Source organism: Callorhinus ursinus, unplaced genomic scaffold (assembly GCF_003265705.2).
Source record: "Callorhinus ursinus isolate GAN/ISIS: 27379988/994484 unplaced genomic scaffold, GSC_fseal_2.0 scaffold20, whole genome shotgun sequence".
Classification (NCBI taxonomy): domain Eukaryota; kingdom Metazoa; phylum Chordata; class Mammalia; order Carnivora; family Otariidae; genus Callorhinus; species Callorhinus ursinus.
Genome location: NW_027397082.1, coordinates 8,203,657 through 8,225,789, shown reverse-complemented (window position 1 = coordinate 8,225,789; position 22,133 = coordinate 8,203,657). Strand labels below are relative to the sequence as shown.

Here is a 22,133-nt window from a genome sequence, read left to right as displayed (position 1 = left end):
CTCGGGGTGTACCTGTGTCCTTGGACAGACTGGGATTTGCAGCTGTGTCCCTGTCCCCAATCCATGACGGAACATTTGGAGGTCTGTCCCGGGAACACGAGAGACACTGGCCTAGGGAATCGTCCACACTGTGCTTTTCCCCTCTGGCTTGGGAAAATGGTGTGTCTGGGACACTCAAGGAGGTGACTACAAAATCTTTCTCTTCCCCCACACCCTCGCTACCATGTTTTTGTTCCGTTTTCCAGGGTGGAGAAGACCCAAAGTGGAAGCGTGCTTCTCATTCAGAACTGCTAGGTTTGGGTGTTGAGCAGCCGGGGAGCTGGGTGCTCTGCTGGGGAGGAAGTGGGACCTTGCAATTGTTTATGGGGTTGTGTCTCTGTTCTGTCTATATCCAGAAAGCATCAGGACTCCAAAAAGGAAGAAGAAAAGAAGAAGCCCCACATAAAGAAACCTCTTAACGCGTTCATGTTGTATATGAAGGAAATGAGGGCAAAGGTCGTGGCTGAGTGCACGTTGAAAGAAAGTGCGGCCATCAATCAGATCCTGGGGCGAAGGGTAGGTCTCTCCCTCACTGGGAAGAGGGGGTGGCATGGCACGGTAGCCCCGTCCCTTCAGTCACGTGCTGACTTCTGCAGTGGCCTTCATGGAGGCATGACCAGAAAGACCTTCTCCACACCCGCCGCCATCCTCTCGCCCAGAGAGAGAGCCAGGGAGGGAGCTGACAGATGAGGTTTTGCGTGCCAGGACCCTGCCGAGCAGACCCATCTCTCAGCCCCGGCCACAGGGTAGTTCGTGATGTTTTGCCTGCCTCTGTGTCCCCTCCAGTGGCACGCACTGTCCAGAGAAGAGCAAGCGAAGTACTACGAGCTGGCCCGGAAGGAGCGACAGCTTCACATGCAGCTGTACCCTGGCTGGTCTGCGCGGGATAACTATGTAGGTGTTCATTTTTCTCAGAACTAGAGTCTGTAGAGGTGTGTTGGGGGTTCCCCTGCCCAAAGGGCATGCTACCTGCCACCTGGAATCGGGCCTCAGAACCGTACCGTCTGCCCACTGCTGGGACCAGGGGCAACCTGTCCGAGCACCAGACTGGGGGGCGGGGGTTCTTGTCCTGGCTTCCAGTATGGCTCCATCAGCAGGCCAGAGTTCTTCAAGGAGGAGGGAGGAGGCCAGTGTTCCATTGTTCCAGCCCAGGACGGTGGGATTGACTTGGGGGCTGTCCACACCTTCTTGCCCAGGTCTTTGTAAAGACAAGGCTCTAGGATATGCCTCAGGGGGCTTCTGTGCTTCTCAGCAGGGGTCCCACGGGTCCTGACAGGGCAGGCCTCGGTGGAGAGAGTTTAATTCCTCCCAGGCCTTCCAGCAGCGCCTTGGCCCTTAAGAGGGAGAAAAGGAGCAGTTGCCCTACGCTGTGGTGCAGGACAAGTTGGAAAAGCTAGTTCCTGCTGAGTGAGAGGGGCATGGGGGGAGGACCCCTGCAAGCAACTAGGGGTAGTCTTCCTCTGGTGGGGCGCAGGAAGTGCCCTGGGGCCCCGGAAGGGTCGGCAAAGGGTCTGCGCCGCGTGAGGTGTCTTCCTGGGCTCTGTGTTGACTGCAGGATTTGCCTAATTTCCTTCCTGGGGTTTTGGGAAGCACGGCAGGGTTGTTGTTTTCACTAATCACAGTGGCCGTGACACCCAGCATTCCTGCCCTCTCCCGACCTTGCTGTCCTCAGGAGACCCCTAGTCTCCTCTCCCTGTCATTTCTTGTTCACATTTTGCCCCACAGCCTTCTGGGCTGGCTCTCCTCTCTGTGGATGAGCTGTCTCTTACTTCACCTGGTACTTTGATTCCATGGCACTGCGTTTTATAAAGTGATTTTTAACCATTCACTCTCTAGGCTGGTGAAGGCAAAACTCGCCTTGATACCAGCAGTGGGCTTCTCCTCCCGTCTCTGGTCAGTGGCGTGGAGCCCCGCCCGCGCTCCTGACGCAGCTCTCCTGTGCACGGCATCGTGGTGATGGCGCTCTCTGTATGCGGGCTGAGATCAGTTCAGTTAGTGCTGGTGCTGAATGTGCTGTGGGGCTTCAGAGTTAAATCAGGCACGTCGACTCCCAAAACTTACCTGCCATCGGGGAGCCGCGGAAGGCGCGGGAATCGGTGGGTCCCGGGCGGATGCCGCCTTTGCCGGCTCTCGCTCTTTCTCGTACCTGTCAACCTGTGCGTGCCAGTGTGCCCTTCCCTGTGCAGAGACGGGGGTGCGGAGAACACAGACTGCTGGGCTTCACCCCCGCGTCTTCATCTCTGCCCCCAGCCGCCTCCCTCTGGGTCCCAGTGGCCTTGGCTGGTGGCACGAGGCTCTGGTCCTCCTGGGAGTTGAAACAGGAATCAGTGCTGGTACCTGTCACCGGAATGTTCGCTCTGGTCAGGGCCCTTGTCACTCACGGATGGGCACGCACCGGGTCTGAGCTGCTTGGGACCTTTCCATTGGTCCTCAGCATGTGTGCCGTGGGGAAGCCTTTCTTCTGGAGCGGACAGGAAGACGATGAGAAAGTGAATGCTCTCCCACAGGCTTGCTGCTAACCTCCCCCCGCCCCCCACCGACCTCGAGGTGGAGATTTCCAGCAGCAGGCCAGCTCTGGGGCCTCTGCGTGCACAGCCATCTCATTTCAGGACACTGTTTTCCTGGTGTCGGGTCAGAAGCTCTTAGAGTTTACCTCCACCTTCTACCTGCTGTAGACCTAAGTCTTTGAGTGATCTAGAATGGTACCACAGAGAGGAATTCTGCTCCACTATAGATATCATATATCCCCAACAGACACGGGGGTCACGGGAGGGCCTTCATGGACAGCTTTGCAGGATGTGTACCGCACAACTCTAGGGAGTGCCATTTACCCTATGGTCTATGTGTATGGTGCCCTCTGGAGTTGTGCAGGGGGAGATCTCCACAGAGATACAAGGCCAACTTTGTGATAGCTTCAAAAGAATGCTGCCATTGACTTGCCTGGGAGTCAGTTAGACAGGCATTGCCCCGGGCTTTTTGTGAAGTGCTTTCTAGGTTTTAGAAGGTCCACGAGGCACTTAAAGTGACTTTGGCTCAGCTTCACATTCAGGAGAAGCTCAGTATAATAGGGGAACCTCTGACAAGACTTGAGAGAAAGTTTAGAGGTAGATCGAGATTTAGGACTGAAGGAACTTTATCTCTTATACACGGTACTTTCTGACTCCTGTCACCATGGCTCCTTACACATGAGTGTGAACACACACACGCGCTCCTCCCTCCCTTCTTCCCTCCCTTTTGTGCCCCAGGATACGGTCTGTGGAGCAAGGGTCAGAGTTCAAGGTCTTATGGGTTTGACTGTGGTGGAACTTGTCGGGTTTGGGGATTTTTCTTAGCTGACTCGACATAGGAGTTTCTGTACATTACTTTGGTCGTTGTAGAGTCCAAAAGGTTCTTCTGGGAAAAGTTTTCTGAGCTGACTTCATGCCTCTTTCATGTTCCTGCTTTTCCAGTCAAGTGGTAATGGAAGCCTTAGCAAAATAGAATTGAATAAAACAATCACCTTTGGGTTGTTGGACTTGGCACCTTCTGGGGGCACAGGAGAAAACAGTTTGGTCCCGTCCCGTAGTGCTGTCTAACCCCTGGCATTGTATTAGAACACTGTTGCCTTTCCAGCTCTTCCAGATTAGATAAAGGACACAAATCCTAAGCCATTGCTCATCTTGAATTCCCCACCCCCCACCTCCGTATTTAGGCTTTTTCTTCTGTTACATCTAAGAAGATAATGGGGTGGCTGTCCGCTCTTGAGACATATGTCCCTCTTCACTAAAGAATGTTTATTAAGCTTCTTCTTGTCTTCTTCTGATTAAAACATAGTCCCTGTCCTTTAGAAGCCTTCAGTTTAAATAAGCCTTTCCTCAGTCATGAACATCTCAGTTAGATATCCTAAACTGACAGCTTCCCATGGGGACTGGAACTTTCGACTTGCCTTTCAGAACATATTGAGGGCGATGGGAAATGGGTGAGCACTGTATTAAACCAGAGGGGACTGAGAATCCGTTGGGTGTGTGGATGCCAACACTGCCCAGAGTCACCACGGTTTTCTGTGCCCAGCTGAGTGTTCACTCAGGCTCCTAAATTGAAACTAGCCCCTCCTGCCTTTTCCAAGATGGCCAGGCAGCGCATTGCTGCTCCCCTAGGAGAGGCACAGACGTGAAGATGGGCTACCAAGGCTCACAAGAAGGCCCCATGAGCTCCTTTTATTTTCTTATTTTTACCTTGTTTACCAGGGCCCGCCTGGGTGGCTCAGTCGGATAAGTGTCCGATTCCTGGTTTCCACTGAGGGCGTGATCTCAAGAGTCGTGAGATCAGATCGAGCCCCACATTGGGCTCTGCGCTCAGCGGGGAGTCTGCTGGGAGATCCTCTCTCTTTCTGCCCCTTCTCCCACTCACGCGCGTGCATGGTTAGGCACACTCTCTCCAATAAATAAATACAAAATCTTTAGATTGTTTATCAAGGAATATAGTATGTATCACAATGTTGCAAACTCAAGGCCAAGACAAACTTCCCAAATGGTATGGGCCTCAAGATCTGAGAGAAAAGAGGGGCTTTCTGAGACAGGTGGCTTGCAGCCCTTGGATGGAGCCAAAACCACGTCTTCTCCACCTTGAGGTTCTCCTTACAGGGCCTTATGGGTTGTCAAGTTGACCCCCGTCACTGTTGGTTTCCCTTCCGGAGTTGATGTCAACATACCATGAGAACTTTAGGCAGAGGCGATATTTAGATGTTCGGAAACAGATAGACATGTAGGCCAGTCCTTTTGTTTGTATCATTTCATACGTACCCAGCATCTGACCCCGATGGATAAGACCAGCACTGACAAGCTGAGAGAGAACTAGTTTCAGATCTGCGGGGATGCAGTCAGCTCTGCAGAGCTCGTCTCTGTTCCCATGCCACATCCCAGCCACAAGCAGACAGTAAAGGTACCAGGTTGGAGAATGTGAATGACCCCATGCGATCCATCCCCTGTAATCAATTAAAAACCTTCCTGGGAGAGCAAGGGATTAAATATGCAGGTCGCGCAGCCTAGGAGGTAAGGGCTGTGGAGCCAAGACCTCCTGAGTTCCCATCCTGGCCCCAGCATTTGGAGCTGTGTGGTGTCAGGGAAGTCACATAACCCCTCTGTGCCTGAGTTTCCTCCTCTGTAGAATTGGAATGGTGATAGTCCCTGTTGTATAGGATTGTGTGAGGGAAAAACGCGTCAATATGCATGGCGCACCTAGAGTCATGCCTGGCGCATAGTATGTGCTCAGTAAATGTTAGCTGTTGTTACTAGTAAAGCCCCAGTTAAAGCTTTTGGTTTTTGATTGAGTAGGAGGGCCTTGTGGCCTTAATAAGGAAGAGATTTGCATGGAGCAAGGCGGGGGGTGGCTTTCTTAGTCCACATGGCCATGTCCACAGTCATTTGACACTTGGCTCTGGGCTCTTGGACCACTCCCAGCCCTGTCTCTCCACACCTCCCTAAATATTCCTTCATCAGTTCTCTTCTCCCCTTTGTGGAATCAGATGCTCTGGGTCAGGTTTGAGGATGGACAGAGGTGTGTGGGAAAAGAGGTCTTTCCTTCACCCCCTGCTGACCCCTTCTCTTCCCCTTGCTGAGTGTGTGCCCCTCTAGCTGAAGCACAACTGAAGGGCATTTGGATTAAAAGGGGGGGGGTTCAAAAACACTGTGGGAGCCATGGGTGTGGACGGAGACAGAGGAGTGCTCCCCTCCTCCAGCCTTCTCCTTTCGAGGTGAGCCCAGACGCCCTCCTCCCATCTGTTTCCTGCAATAATTCCTCGTGTTTCATCTGTTCGTCTAGGGGAAGAAGAAGAAGAGGAAAAGGGACAAGCAGCCCGGAGAGACCAATGGTAAGTTAGACTAAGGAGGAAGGAGGAAGGAGCGGTACTATGAGGACCACTCTTTGACCTTAGATTTCTGTCTGGGGGAGGCAGGAGAAATTCAAGGCCAGGACATTGTGGGGGAACCCATCTTAGCCAGCCTTCTTGTGTATGCATTTTAATTAATTGCTTCATGACTGCCCTTTTGAAGCTAGTAACATTCATTGTTGCATGAAAAGCACATTGTAATTCTAGTGGAATGTGTTTTTAAATAACCGCAGAGCCTGTAACGGGAGGGTGGTAGGCATGCCTATGCGGGATTTATGCAGTCTGCTTATTTTGTCTACGTCTGTAGGGATGAGGAAGGGGCCGGGGGGAGTAGGCGGGGTGTGTGTGAGTGTTTGATATTAACTGGGCTGTTCCTGAATGTTCTGATGCATGCCTTTACAGTGGTAAATTGCACCCAATTTAAATTAAGGAGGTTTGTCATTCTCTAGGAGAAATTAGAAATACTGCATAGGCAATATCAGAAGGTCCCCTTGGAGAAGGCCAGGCTTTTACAAACGACAACAAAAATTTTGAAGGCTTTGTATAATTTGTTCTTTTTTTTCAGAACACAGCGAATGTTTCCTAAATCCTTGCCTTTCACTTCCTCCGATTACAGGTGCTAATGTCATTTTGAGTCATTAAAATAGTCGATAAACTGTTTTTTTAATTTTTCTTGCCATTATAGTTTTATTAACATTAAACACGTATGACATTTGAACATCCTTTAAAATGACCATCTACACGGTTTCGTATGTTTCGGTAGATTTTTTTTTTTCAGTTGTTTTTGTTGTTTTTTTTTTTTTAATTTGATTTAACTTTCGCTTTGTTTATTTATTTATTTATTTTTCCCATAACAGTTGTTTAAGCAGTGATGACAGTGACTTAGTGTTGAACTAACTGTGCAAATTGAATATGCAGTATTTCTTTAAAAGAGACTGGTTAAAAAAAAAAAAAGCAAAAACCAACCAAAATGGAAGGAATTCAGTAATAAACCTCCTTAATCTAATGGCATTTTCCGTTGCTCCCACTAAGTTTTCTCACGCAAGCATGCATTCGCAGTATGATTATTTTCTCCTTCGCTTTTTTTTATTTTAGTTTTTTTCTTCCTTTTGCTTTCCTGCTCCTAATTTGCAAATCCACTAGCATTTTACTGACTGTACCTGCTTAAAAGCTGCTATGAGCTTCTGACTAACCCTGACCAGCTCATTCACACTGCCTGTTCACCTTCATCTGTTCTTCTGTTAGTAGTCATGAAAATCGGTTAAAAAAAAAGAAAAGAAAAGAAAAACATTTCAAAAGCTGCAATATCCCAGTACCACAACCCCCTTTTCTTTCTTTATTTCTTTCTGTTTTGTTTCATTTTGTTCTGTTTTTATTTGTAGTTTTTTTTTCTTTTTTAAACTGTTGTACTCTGAGAAGAAAAAAGCATGTTACAAACTTAATTCCCTCCTTCGCTTTATTTTCTTCTTTAAGAAAAACAAACTGAGAGAGCTAGAAAAAAAAAAAAGAAAAGCAGAACCAAAAGAAGAAAAATATTATTTAAAAATTTAGTTTTTTCAGTATCTGACTTCCCTTTATCCACTCAAAACGAATCGGAGAGACAGTCCTTAAAGAAGGGATACTGCAGCTTTATTTGCAACAGCTAATTTCACCCGTTGAATAAGAATGTGATTTTTTTCCTTTTTTTTTTTTTTTTAATTAAAGAAAGTTAAAAAATCGAAAGTCAATATTTTGTAATTAGTAACCAGGTCATTGATTTATTCCCTTTTTTATTTTTATTTTTTTCTTATTTGTATCTCTCTCTCCCCCCCTCCCCCCCTCTCTCTCTCCCTCTCTCTCTCCCACGTCCTCCTCTGCTCGCATCTCTCTTGAACTCATTCAGACCTGAGCGCTCCTAAGAAATGCCGAGCGCGCTTTGGCCTTGATCAACAGAATAACTGGTGCGGCCCTTGCAGGTGTGTATAGATTTCCCAGATTCGCTGTGCTGGTCTGCAGCTGGTCTATTCGATCCTTTCCCCCCTCCTTCTCTGGCCTGTTGCTTTGTAGCTCTGTGTGTGGATCTTAGGAGACATGAGGGTGCGGGACACTGCTCTGTGAGGGACGTGCTTGTTCTCCCCGCTGCTGCTAGCCAAAATGCCACTGTAAAACAGCATCATTCGTGCCTCCTCGGGTCAGCGACAGCCAACCCCAGCGCGCCCCCTCCCAGGGAACGTTGCCTGCCAGCCCCCTTCCTCCTGACCACCCAGGATGGGGCCCAGTGACATCCATCGTAACCCTGGCCTAGGTAGAAGCAAACAACAGCGTCACCTCTTCCCTTCCTCCTCTCTTCTATTTTTTAATTTATTTTTCCTTGTTGTTTTTTGGTTTCTGGTTGTTGTTTTTGTTTTGTTTTGTTTTGTTTTGTTTTTTGGTGCGTGTTTTATCGTTTTGTTTTATTTATTTATTTTTTCTTTTGCCTCATAGCAGTCTTTTCCTTTCATGTCCTTGGTGAGGGAAGACGATCATAGAGAGCTAAGGTCATAGAGAAGGCAAGTGAGCAGTAGCTGAGATTTCACATCCAACTGAGCATGACCCACCATCGTGTTGTATTTTTTGTGTTTACTTATGCTAACAGATGCAAATACTCCAAAGAAGTGTCGGGCACTGTTCGGGCTTGACCGACAGACTTTATGGTGCAAACCGTGCAGGTATATGACCACTGTGAGGCCTTTGGGAAAATCAAAGCACTCTGTCCTTCTGCTACCTTAGTGTGTTGATGTATTTTGACCTCGTTCCCATCCACTTCCCTCCCGGCATCAATGACTAATGATCCTCATTCTTCAAAATTTCCTTGCTAATTTTATGCCGTATCCTCTCCCCACTTTCTCTTTCTCTCTTTCCCCCTTGCTCTTCCGAGTAACATATCCAGATCCCCGATGGTAGGACGGAGACCACACCCTTAACAGACCAGGACGGGCACTTACCCTTTTGCTTTGCAAGCCAGCATCCTGGAACGGGCCCGGTCTGTGGCATATATGCTGAGCCTAGATAGAACCACCGTTTCCAAAGGTTTGAATGAGCTAAAAAAAAAAAAAACTTGGCAGCAAGGGCCATTCCCACGTACTGGAGAGTCAAGACACTTGGAGAAGGGCTCTGGGGCAGGCGTTTTTTGGTTCTGTTCTGTTTTGTTTTTCTTTTATGTTGATAAACCACATGTCTCTGGACAGAGGAGCCCGGTTAGCTGACATTGTTTTACAGTGCTGAAAAGAAGCGTGGCATTGAACGGCATGCACCAGCTGAAGGGCTACAAGCAATGAGTCATGCAGTCCTGTACTGCAGCGTTGCTAGCCTGCGGAATTACACATATATATATTGCATATGTTTAGAGAGAGAGCGAGCGAGCGAGAGAGCATTGCTTCCAAAATGAACTAGAAGAGTCCAAATTGAACACCCGCGTTCCACGTGCAGGTTTCCATCCAACCTGTAATTTCAGGGAAGCCGTAGGTACTTCCTTCTTGGTGGAGGGATACCGACTCTTTCCTGTCTCATTTCCTTTCCTTTAATGACCACCTTTGGTTAAATTTGTTGTTTCTTTGTTCTGATACAAGCAGTCTTTGAATTTGGAATATTATGATGGTAGGTATCTCAACACCCCCAAACACACCTCCCTGTTTGTAGTGCCTCCCTGTCACGTGTCCCTCTCCTTCATGCCTTTGCCGTGTGTTCCGTGTTTAGACATTAGATCAGATGTCCATCCCATCATGTGCATGCCCACGAGTCTCCTGTGTCTCTTACCCTCCCCCTGGTGCCTTACGAGGGATTGGCCAAGTGCCTCAAGTTGGCCAGACGTTGAGGGGAGAGAGGGCCTGAGCATCTTTATTGAGGGAGAACTCCACAGACAGCCCTCTCTGCCCGTTGAGTGAGGGTTCCAGGCCTGGAGAGAGATCCTCCAGTCAGTCGTTCATTCTGTGAGATGGCCGTGTTCACGGAGGTGACAGATATCCTTTCGGCACAATCCCGGGGTCTTCTCTGTGCCACAGAAAAGAGTTTCATGAGGAGGTAGATGAAGAATGTTAGGGATTTAAGTAGGCCTACCCAGGGAAGACAGGTCTAGGCAGTGAGTTTGTGGCAGAATCTCCTCCATGCTGAGGAGGAAGATGATTAGCTGCAGAATACCATGGGGAAGGATTTCGCTTAATCGCAGGGCTCACTCCTGAGCAGGTTTCTCATGATCTCTAGAAATGTATGGCTGAGACCATTGTGGCCACCTCGCAATATGGTGTGTTGCCGGATTTGTGTCTATTTTATTTGTGTGTGTGGGGGGGTGAGTGGTGGTTTATGAACGTCCCCCTTTTTTTTTGTTTCGGAAGCATTTGCTTCAAGTTAAACTTGACATTTTTTTTCCCCCTGAAAGTTACCATTCCTAACATTGACGGGGATGGACGTCCCCTTCTCAGACACAGCCTGCACCTTGTTTAAAGCCAGGGTATGGGATCTGCCTCAGAGGCCAGAAGTTTCATGACATTTTTACAAAAAACAAGAGCAAAAACCAAAATCTTTGTAGCTGCTTCATAAGCACGATTTTCAGAAAGCACAGCTCTGAGGGGCCAGCTGTCAGCATGGCGGGCTGGTGTCCCTCATCATTGCTCAGCGTCCTTCCCACCCTGACACCATTAGAATGTTCCTGGTGGCCACTTTGCTTCTTCGGGGGGGGTGTTTCTCAGACCCTGAAAGCATCAGCAGATGCATTTTAGCTCACTGAAGGGTATAATTCCAAAACAGGATCAGGAAGAACCCTTAGTTTTCCTTTCAGAATAAATCCATGAGAAGCTAAAAGTGGAATTTTCAGGGGCCACCCCTTGGTTGGAAATGGAGCCTGGGAGGGGGAGGGTAAGCAGATGGGTTTTGCCCCTTTTTTCCTCAACTTTTCCTCTTTGCCAGGATTTGGCTTGGTGCTAAATCAATAGGACACAATGTGCTTTAAAAAGAAAGGCAAGCAGTTACACAATGAGGCATCTTCCAGCCCGTCAGGAGTGTGTGTTCCAGCTGCCTTTTGCTCAGCCACCTGTTAGAAGGAGTGTCTCGCTGTGCTTCATAGTCTTCGTGTCCCGTGTTCAGAAGGCTCCCACTCACCCCCTCGAAGTGGAAACCTCCGTGTCATCAGGAGGGCGGGCGGGTGAGCGGAGCGGCACGTGCGCTCCTAGCCAATCAGGACTCCTTGCTCGCTACAAAGGGTTTCTAATTTTATTTGACATTTGAGGACATTTTAACAAGATTCTGTTCTGAGCCCACCAAGTTGCTTTCCCATCTTTTTACTCTGCCCTAATATAGCATGGAATGCTGCTTGCCGTCACCCCCTGTCCTCTTGCTCCTCCTTTCCTCTCCCCTCCTCGCTCTCTCCTTTGTCCTTGTCACTCTCTCACTTTTGCTTATGCCCCGCCCCCATCCCCACCCCTCCCTTCTCCCATTTTTTAAAATGCATGGACATCTTAGTTTTTTAAGCATGTTTTGATCTGCAGGCTAAGGTGGTTTAAAACTCGGAGAGGCTTAATTATGTATCTTGGTTTCTGGGATGGGAGCAGAACCCACCGTCTGTTTCAGTCTATCCCAGAGGAGAAAGGGAACCTTTCCAAATTGAAGGTGAGGGGGGCTGCCCTTGCACCCCTAGAGTTCCTTTCCACCCAGTGGGTAGTCGGGTAGACCCTGAGGCCTCCCCCTGGTGGGTCTCAGCCTCTGGGAGGCAGGGAAGGCCAAGCATGTTTCCTCCCACCCGCCCTCCTGCCATCTTGCTGAGTCCACACCCCGCGCACGGAGGGGCATGAGCAGACACCTCTGGGGCACAGACCCAAGGAGGAACTCATTACAGCTCCTTCCTTTCAAAGGCCAGTGACATCTGACCCCAGGCAGCATCTTAAACTGCTTTCCAGGAATGGGAAGCCGGCCGGCGCTTACACAGTTGTTTTTAGACAGAGTCCCATCCACCATGGTTTTACCTGTGTTCAGGGCTCCTTAGGTCAGCACACTCCCTGTGTCTGCGTGATTTTTATTGCATGAGTCGGGTTGATTCCCAGGATCACCTTTCCTAGTAAATATCCTCCCCATCGGACTGGGATTAATAGGAGGAGAAGCTTTGAGGTCACATGCTCAATTTCTTGAATCGACTTCCCCAACCTTTGATGATGAGCAAGAGAGTCTCTGAAATCCTCATTCCTATTTCTTATGCAAACGGGAAATGTAGAGGGGAGATTCTGGTTTGGGTGCAGGGCAAACTTAGTCCTTCCGGCTTAAACACTGATCACCGTAACCCGACCCCACCAGTCCCGTGCTGTGATCTCCCACCTCCCCACCCCCGCACTTCTTCTTTGTCGTCACTTCCTTGTGACACGCTGCGCCCTCCATTCACGGCCTCGGCCGAGTGACCAGGACAGGGTGCCCCTCCAACCCATCCTCGCTGTCTCTCCTTCCAGCCTTCTCACTCTGGGGTGGGGGAGGGGAAGACCCCAAATCTTAAAAAAAAAAAAAAAATCAAGTTTGAATCATAATTTAATCCACAACCTGCAGGCCATACAACCAGTTATTCTTGTTCCTTTGGATCATTTTCTGTTTTTCTTATTCTTCCCCCTCCCCCACCTTTGTTTATCCTCTTCTACCTGTTTTTGGTGGTTTTTTTGTTTTTGTTTTCGTTTTATTTTTTGTTTTTGTTTTGTTTTTAAATTTCTTTTGTTTTATTTTTGTTTCCCCCCTTATCCCCTCCCCTTCTCACCTGATTCTGACCTCTCTTGATTTGGTGTGGTTCTTAACAGACAAAGCCCGAAAGCTCTCTGGGCGCCGGCAGCCTGGCGGTGGTGGTGGTGGCGGTGGTGGTGGCGGTGGTGGCGGTGGCGGTGGTGGCGGTGGTGGTGGTGGCGGCGGTCGCGGCGGCGGTGGCGTTGGTGGTGGCGGCGGCGGCGGTGTGGGTGTGAAAACCTCTAAGCCCCTTGTTAGCACTGCCTTCAGCTCTGTGGGTGGGCTCAACAGTCAGCATTTTGAGAATTTCATACGGACAGGCGGCGCCTGGGGAAGGAGCTCCCTTTCTCTTACACACACGCGCACACGCGCACACACACACACACACACACACACACACACACACGCCACTGGGAGTAGGGTGCTAGCGGCGGGAATGCAGGGGAGATGTGATGGGCAAGCCAGGGAGTGTCTAAGCCGAAAGAGAACACACTTCGCAGTTGATCTCGGCGTGGACGCAGCCACTTTGCGGCAAACAGGCGCTGCCTCCTGCAGTCGGCTCCCTGGTATCGGGGCTGGGCTGGGGTCGCGGGCGTGTAGCGGGGCCGGGTTGGGCGGGGGGAGCAGGTAGGTAGGGGGCTGGGCCTCGACTCCCACGCCGTGGTTCGGCCCGGCAGGCTTAGATGGGGCGGGGGGGCACAGCCAAGTGAGCGCGGCCCCCTGGCCACGGGGCGTGCGGGCTCTGGGGGCAGAGGGGACTTCAGCGCGCCTCTGAGCAGTAGGTAACTCTCTCCCTCGGCATCTCTGCCCTTTATTCACAGATAACTCTCTCCCCCTGTTTCTAGGAGAAAAAAAAAGTGCGTTCGCTACATACAAGGTGAAGGCAGCTGCCTCAGTCCACCCTCTTCAGATGGAAGCTTACTAGACTCGCCTCCTCCCCCCCCCCACCCGCTAGGCCCCCCCCCCCCCCCCCCCCCCCCCCCCCCACCTGCCAAGCCCCCCCCCCCCAAGACGCCAAGTCACAGACTGAGCAGACCCAGCCTCTCTCGCTGACCCTGAAGCCCGACCCCCTGGCCCACCTGTCCATGATGCCTCCGCCGCCCGCCCTCCTGCTTGCCGAGGCCGCCCCCGGCAAGGCCCCCGCCCTCTGTCCCAACGGGGCCCTGGACCTGCCTCCCGCCGCTTTGCAGCCGCCCGTCATGCCCTCGTCCTCTCTCGCACAGCCGTCGACATCTTCCTTACATTCCCACAGCTCTCTGGCCGGGACCCAGCCCCAGCCGCTGTCCCTCGTGACCAAGTCTTTAGAATAGCTTTAGCTTCGCTAGCCACCCCCACTTTGGTTTGCGTAGTGTTGCGGTTTTCTCGGCTTTTCTTTGTACCCCCCCACCCCCACCCCCTTGGAAAGGTTTTGTTTTGTACTCTTTTAATTTTGTGCCACGTGGCTACATTAGTTGATGTTTATGGAGTTCATTGGTCAATATTTGACCCATTCTTATTTCAATTTCTCCTTTTAAATATGTAGATGAGAGAAGAACCTCATGATTCTACCAAAATTTTTATCAACAGCTGTTTAAAGTCTTTGTAGCGTTTAAAAAATATATATATATACATAACTGTTATGTAGTTCGGATAGCTTAGTTTTAAAAGACTGATTAAAAAACAAAAAGGAAAAAAAAGAAGCAATTTTGAAGCAGCCCTCCAGAAGGAGTTGGTTCTGTATTATTTGTATTAAATACGAGCTTGCGAACCAATCATTTTACATCTGGTTTTTAAACCATAAGGGCACAACGAATGCAGTGCCATATTCCTTTTTTTTTTTCTCTGTGTGAAACAACTTTAATTGTGATGTTACTTGTTATTGTTTAAATGTACAGAAACAAAGGGTTAAATGTGTTAATATACCTTGTTCCATGGTGTTGTTCTTTTTGGGGGGGGGGGTCCTACTCAACAATTAATGGAATCACAACGCTGTTGGACCAGTAGTATTTATTGCTTTAGAGATTGCTCGTCGAACCTGTACGTTGTCCCTTTTAAGATATGTTTTCCTTTTTCTTGAAACTGTATAAAGTTTTTTTTCCCCTTAGCATAAGCATCTTATATATAACAACTCATTTGTACAAGGTTTTTAAGTTTATATATAAAATGTGTATATATATTTTTTTGTTTCTCTTTTTGACTTTTTTTTTTTTTTGGCTGTATGAAACCCAGATGCCGCCAAATGGACATTACTAGTTGCATTAAAGGATCAGTAGCATTAACAAAAGTTGCTTTAAAAGCCATTATGTAAACCAAGACTTGAAAATTAGCGAGGGAATTTTAGTGACGCCGTGTAAGCAGCAGCGGGAACCACCCTGTTTCCCCTTCGAACTCAGAGTCGGCAGCTCTGTACCCTTAGGACACGGCCTGACTGTGTGCAAAACTTTATGTGCCAAAATTCTCAGTGACTTTAGCTTTCTCCCTCTTTTTGATGCTGTAATTTTTGTTCATCATGTTTTGCTGTGATGTTACATAGGTAGATTTGTATGTAGTTTTAATGTCACCTATAACAAGATGTGTTTGGTAGCAGATTGTCCAGAAAGCATTTTAAATGAAGAGGTATAAACCCTTAGGGGCCAAAAATTCTGTATATTAGATTACTCTTAAAGGAAAAACCAGCTGCCGCTTTTATGTACACGTATGACATACAAGGAGGTGGCAAACTTTACAAATAAAAAAAAAAAACCTAGGCATGTTGATGTTGCAAAATGCTGTATAAAGCTGAAACCTGTTCATTCAGTGCCATTGTAGTTGACATGAAGCGATTGTAAAACTGTCTCCAATTTTTCTCTGGTTTATTAAAATGCTAACTATAACATTTTTTGTGAATACTTTGAATGTTTCCTAACAGTTGTGATGTTACTGTTCCGTTTTATGCTCTTATTCCAATTTCATTTTTAATGGTTTGGAAGCCATTTTTGTAATGAATAAATGTTCATGCTGTACAGTATCTGTAGCATGCCGTTCTGGATTAATAAAAGCAACTTAGTATGTGCAGATCAAGGCTGGTCACTTGTTTCTGTGATTTGGATTTTCTGCCTTGGGGGAAGCCGTACCTGCCTCCTTGCGAGAGGACCGTCCTCCGGAGCTGGAACTTAAGACCAGACCACAGGGTTGGTATGGGCGGTGGGTTGGGACTTGGATATCCAAAAGTGGTCTTGCACTCTTTTCGTGGGTGGTTTCTGTGGTTTTTTTTTTCTTTCTCTCATTCTCGACGCCTGTTGGGCACACCTGTGTACCGAGTTAGTTCGTTTCTGAAAGCAGAGCACAGTGAGAGAGTCCCTGTCCCACTTCTGACTATAAAACAATCATTTCGTAGATGTTAGTTGGCCTTCGCTCACAGTATCCAGCTTTAGAAAGGGCTGAATTCTGGTTAAGGACACTTAGTTCCCCAGGAATGGATTTAAGACACCACATTGTTCCCATTGAAGGACCACTGATGTGGAAGGATTCTGACTTCTTTCTAAGAGTCGCCCGCAGGGAGAGGTGCCAGGGTGTCAGACTGAAAACCTTTCTCTGACCGCGAGCGGATGTTGAGTAAGAAGGTATGTAGAAAATCGGATCAAGGCGAATCACTTAGCGGCTTGTATGGAGGAATCTTGCTGTGTGTGGGACTCAAAGTTCTGTGGCTGTACCCTGGGAAGGGTGCAAGTTCATCATCACCACCACCAACCAGGGGCCACAGTAAAGATCTTCCTGAGGTTTCCACTGCGATCATTTCTCAGGCTGATTAGGATGGATGGGTGCACGGGAATGCCCCAGCTATCCGAAAGGTCGTGTAATGTCCCTTTGCTTTGACGAAAGACCTATGTTAGCCCCTGTTTTCACGACCTGAAAGAAATCCGAAGAGGATTTTTGGTTTTACCAGAAAAAGGTGAAAAGCGAAAATAGCATTGAGTATGTGTCTTGCAGCGAGCGGGTACAGAGGCAGCGTGCCCTGGGCCAGCGGCGGTGGCCCCAGGAGCCTCACTCAGCATCTCGGCGTCCAGCTGGCAGAAGTCTGAACTGGGTCCCTGCGAGTCTGTGCTTACCTCGATTTATTTTGTGCGTCCGTAAGCAGGGTGTCTGATATCCTAAGACACCACACAAGGCTTAAAGGAGGTTATTTTGGGGTCTGGGAATGCTCAAAAATTTTCCATATAAATTCACGGCAATTCTTCTTCACTTTACACCTGGATTTCTGCTTACAAAAGATTCCCTGTGAACGCTCTACATTCGGATGGCGGGGGAAACCTGTGTTAGGTTCCACTTTTCTAGGACAACTGTACCTCCAAAGGACACAATTTCGATGGGCCTGGAAGCTGTTCGTGTTGTTGTTACTTAAGGCTACACAGGGTTGTCATCAAGGACTTTGAAGCTCCTTGGAAGCTGTGCTTTGCTCAAACTAGTTTTTGTTCTGTAAAAATCTCAGTATTTTGTTTTTGTTTGCTTTTGTATTCCCAGAGAGGAGTGATTCTGGTTGTCCTTCCCCATTTTATTTTGTACACTGGGCCCAGAGTGACCTTTGGAAAACACAAATTAGAACGGTATCTGTTCTCGGTGGCCGCGGGCCAAGGCATTTATGTGCCTTTTCTCCTTTAATGCTAACAGCCCCACCTGAGGTCCATATTATTACCCGCCCCCAACACGCTTTATTTTCTAAAACTGGGTTTAGAAACTCTGAGTCTGTGTCTTGTCCAAGGCTGCACAGCTAGTAGGATGGGATTTAAATTCAGATCTGACCCCAAACCGGTGCTCTTAACACTGAGTTATGCCTCCTGGTATCATTAAAATGGTCCTTCTCCCAGAGTGATGGGACAGTCCTTCTGAAGGGTGGCCTTGCTTGCCCCACCTCCTCTGCCCTGCATGCTCACCCACACACTTTCCCCTCTTCTGGAAGGTTCTGTTCTGCTCCTGCAGCCCCACTTCCTGCCTGGATAACTCCCCCCTCACCTTTCAGGTCTGAGCGTCGACAGTAGTGAGTGATGTCTCCCTCCTATGGCGCTCTTCCAGCTTCTTGGTTTTCCCTCACCCACCGTCGTGTGAGCGGATGTGGCCCTAGTTAGACCACTAAGAGTGCCACCTAGCAAAATATTGAGATCTTTTGTTGAGGGGGACTGTCCTATGCATTGTCAGATGTTAGCATCCCTGGCCTCCTCCCACTAGATGCCGTGGCACCCCCAGCACTATATGACATCCAGAAATGTCTTCAGATATTGCCAGATATCCCCCAGGGGACGAAATCATGCCCCGTCGAGAACCGCTGCCCTAGAGAACTCTCCCAAGAGGTCAGAATGTGGATTTTAAGTTCCTTGCTCTCTACTAAGGACCTGGTTCAGTGCCTGGCACATAGAGGGTACTGGATGCATATTTGCTGAAGGAAGGAATAAGTGACATTAGCCAACTCACTCTGTGTATTTTGAGAACCAAAGGAATGGTGACTTGCCAGAGAGCTTCCAAATTTTGTGTTCTTGAACTTCCAAGGTGTCCATCTTTCCTAATCCTTTCAGCCATGCTGGAAGGTAGCTCAGTGCCCTTGTTACAAAGGCAAAACAAAAAACAAAAAAAACCTGGGTGGGAGTGGGGACGGTCCCTCTGTCATCAGCCAGCCTGAGCAAAGATCACATTTTAAAATTCAAAATATGGGTCACCAAGCCACAAGTGTATGCCTTACCACACTCGAGCAATACTCTGGGGCTCTTCCCACCCTGACATGGGACTTCCTTTCCCCCAAGCCTGTCTTTCTCGGAAGTTCAGCTTCCAGTCTCCCAGACGCCAGGCCAAGTCCCCTTCCTTCAATACACTCTCTCGAGCTGTTTGGTTCCTTCCGACCTCAAGAGTTTATTTTCAATCGGAGCATCTTCTAATTTCACCCATCTGTGGATTTGTTGTTACTAAGAGACCCTGAGACCACATGTAGGCGCTCATAACTCTCAATCTCTGAGCCACATCACCCTTGACCTCTGATGGGACTGGCCAAACAAGGCTGCCTGTTAGGAGCGCGCATGGCTTCCCGTGGTAACAAATTAACATAAACGGGGGGACTTCAAGCAATAGCTCTCACAGCTCTGGAGGCCAGAAGCCTGGAATCCGGGTGTCGGCTGGGCGTGCTCCCGTTGGAGGTTCTGGAGTCCCTCCCAGCTTCTTGTGGCTGCCTACCACCCTGCGTGTTCCTGGGCCTGTAACCACATCACTCAAATCTCTGCCTCCATCTTCACATCACTGCCTCTCGTGTGTCTGTCTGGAAACTTCCCGTCTCTCCCCTTAGAGGGGTACCTGTGCTGTATTTAGGGCCCACGTGGATAATCCTGGATGAGCCACTTCTTTCTAGATTCTTAGCTTAATTACATCTTTTACCATAGAAAACAACACAGGTCCTAGGATTCGGACATGGACATTTTGGGGGGGGGGTGAGGGACACCATTCAGGCCACTACAGAAGCATTGGCTACCTCTGAGAGACAGCAGAGTCTTAGCACAGAGCCCTCAAGAATGAGCTGTTGTACTGCTGTCGGTGGTGGTTTTGGACAGACCCCTGTAGAAAGTGGTTTTCCATTTCAGATGATAGAAGGCTCACTTTTTATGCTGATGATGTGGGCGCAGGTAGGGTCTGGAGGCCTTTCATCCGGATCTGGGATTTGAAGAGGACAAACCAAGGAGCAGTGGAGAGAATCTGAGCTTGGAGACTCCAGCGTCCGGCTCCCACACTGTGCATCCTTGGGCAATTCATGCCGCCAGCTCTCGGAGCCTCTGTTTCTTCAGGGAACAAGTGGCGACAACAGTACTCGTTTTCACAGAATCTTATGAGGCTGGAATGCAGAGTGCCTGGAATAGTAAATCAGAGTGGTTAGTATTATTGTAAAAGTAGAAGGCCAGTGCTAGCTATTTCTTTTCCTTATTTCTCTTCGGGATTCTGCTAGTCCTGCTCTTCAAACCCAGGCTAGAGAATGAGACACCTAGATGTGGAAGACACATCTTTGTCAGAGTGTTGAGGGACCCCAGGGTGCTGTGACTCACCCATGATTATCTCACCTGAAACTTGATGGCTCCGTGAAAATAGCTTCTGCCCTTTGGGGAGCCACAGCTGTAGCTGGAGTGCTTTTTGTGGTATGGAAATGTGTTTTTAATTAAAGCCCTTTGGAAAGAAACAAAGGAATAGCCAAGAAGTCTCCTGTGAGTGGTAGCTCAAGGCAAGTGCCAGAAGCCAGGACTGGGAATCACCAAGACACAGGGCCATGGATTTGACTTTCTAAAGGACTCCCATCTGTCGTTGGCTTCTTCATCTCCCTTTTCAGATCTGGTCCAGCATTCCCAGGCGTGTGGCGATGGCAGAGGCCTGCCTGAATCCTGGCCTGGGTCTGATGGGCAGCACTGGCAAATTCTGACTCTGGACTTTGGGAATTTTTTTAAGTGTACTCAAGTGAGTACACTTGATTGAGCTGTGAGTAAGCCCACTGATTCATTGGTTCATTCAACAACTAATCCTTGAGCGCCCATTTGCACCAGGTACTGTTCTAGGCTCTGGCACACAAGTCTGGGTAAAGTAAGCTTGGTGTCCGTTTTCCCTCTGAGCTGAGTCCTGTACTGTCTTATAGGACAGAATCCGTAAGGAAAGGGGCCACCAACATTCCCAAGGCCTGGACAAACTGCTCATCTAGAAAGTGGCCTTATACAAGGATAGGGATGAGAAGATGTGCTAGAAACTCCACCTGTGTTTCTCATTTAATCCTCATGGGATAGAGATTGCGTTTATGTTCATTTTACAAATGTAGAGAGTGAGGCCAGGGAGGTTAAGTGGCTTCCTCAAGGCACAAATCTGGGAAACAGTGAGTCGAGGATCTGAATCCCAGCAGCCTGGCTCAGGGACCTGCGTCGCTGAATACCGTGCCTTCCTGCTCCTTGTGAAGACATAGACCATCTGGGTAGCTGGAGAGAGACAGAGGGTGGAGCTCATTTGATTCATGCGATGAATTCTCATGCAATGAGACCGCCAGGTGTTTTCTCTCCCTGTCTGTGTGCAGGAGTTTTTTTGTTTCTGTTTTTTTTCTCATTCTGGTTTCTGTGCATATAATAACAATAAAGACAGTTGATAATTACATGGAGTGAGCTACTTTGGACTGCGTGCTAAAATACATAGAGTCCTAGAATTGGAAGAAAATTAGAAGTGTATGTATTATAATATCATATATATGTTTCTGAGATTGTGGGTTGCAAGCCATTGATAAGTTAGGAAATCAATTTAGTGGGATCAAGGCCAACATTTTAAAAACATAAAATGAAACTCAGTAGAAAAACCAAAAAAATCAGGAGCTATTGCTTTGCCCCTTATATTTTAGCTTCCGTGAAATCTCCTGAATTAGTCGAATTGGGCTAGACTATGCTATAATAACAAACAAACCCTAAAATATCAATAGCTTAACACAGTAAAGGTTTACTTGTCAGCCGTTTCAGAGACATCTCCCAGCCCCCGTGGAAGAGGGAGAGAAAGGAAGATCGCCAGCACATTTAGTAGACTTGTATGTGATGAACATCGCTTCTGCCCATAGTCTATTGAGTAGAACTCGGTTGTGAGGTCAACCTAACTACAGAGGAGGCGGAGAAATGTTGAGAGGCACCCAGGATCTAACTCATGGCTTCCGTACTGTCCCTTTTTTTCTTTATCAGGACGCCCTGTTATTGTCCTTGGAACACTTCCCTACATATGTCACACACACATATATGAAGTTATCTGCCTATTTGTTTCTCTGCCTGTTGTCATTCTTACTTTCTCTCTGGACCAGGGATTGCCAAATTATCGCCTACAGGCCAAAGCAGGCCTGTGACCTGTTTTTGAAGAGCTGTGAGGAACAATTTTACATTTTTTCAAGAGTTGCAAAAGAAGGGGGAGAAGGACCAAAAGGAGAAGAAGAATTACTTGCCACAGAGATGGTTTGTGGCCTCTAAGCCCTGAAGTATTTACTATTTTGCTTTTCATAGAAAAAGTCTTCCAACTCCTGCTCTAGAAGTTAAGCTTCTGGAAGGTAGAGATGGTGTCTCTTTACTTCCCACTCTATCCACGGAATTGAGTCTGATACCTGGTAAGTGCTGAATAAATATTGTTAATGACTAAATGAAACTTTCTTTAAGGATGTCTTTTGATGAGCAAAAGTTTTCCATTTTAATCAGGCCTACCTTGTCAACCTTTCCTTTTATGGTTAGTGCATTTAAATCCCACTTAAGTAATATTTTATCACTCCAGGGGCCCCTGGCTGGCTCAGTTGGTTAAGCATCTGCTTTCGGCTCAGGTCATGAGCTCAGGGTCCTGGGATTGAGCCCTGTGTCAGGCTCCCTGCTCAGCAAGGAGCCTGCTTCTCCCTCTGCTCCTCCCCCCCCGCCACCTCCCTGCTCATGTACACACACTCTCTCTCCCTCAAATAAATGGAATCTTTAAAAAAATATTTTGTCACTCCAAATTTATGAACATATTCTCCTCTCTTTTCTTTTAGAGGCTTTATTGTTTTACCTTTCAC

The 22,133-nt window shown here is 48.1% G+C and overlaps 1 protein-coding gene across 19 annotated transcripts in view; it reads left to right on the top strand.

The window, feature by feature from the left end:
* The window catches only part of TCF7L2 (transcription factor 7 like 2), a 196,261-nt gene extending 180,616 nt beyond the window's left edge, over nt 1-15,645 (top strand). For 5 of the 19 annotated variants that reach the window (XM_073904188.1, XM_073904190.1, XM_073904186.1 and 2 more), the window contains 6 exons: nt 396-555; nt 826-933; nt 5,839-5,887; nt 6,471-6,521; nt 7,788-7,860; nt 13,456-13,812. In XM_073904188.1, the coding sequence (XP_073760289.1) occupies nt 396-555; nt 826-933; nt 5,839-5,887; nt 6,471-6,521; nt 7,788-7,860; nt 13,456-13,663 (649 nt within the window). In that variant the 3' untranslated portion in view covers nt 13,664-13,812. Of the gene's footprint in view, nt 1-395; nt 556-825; nt 934-5,838; nt 5,888-6,470; nt 6,522-7,787; nt 7,861-8,519; nt 8,593-13,455 lie in introns of all 19 variants that reach the window. The other 14 variants (XM_073904198.1, XM_073904197.1, XM_073904194.1 and 11 more) reach the window with 8 other exon arrangements.
* The last annotated feature ends 6,488 nt before the right edge of the window (nt 15,646-22,133 follow it).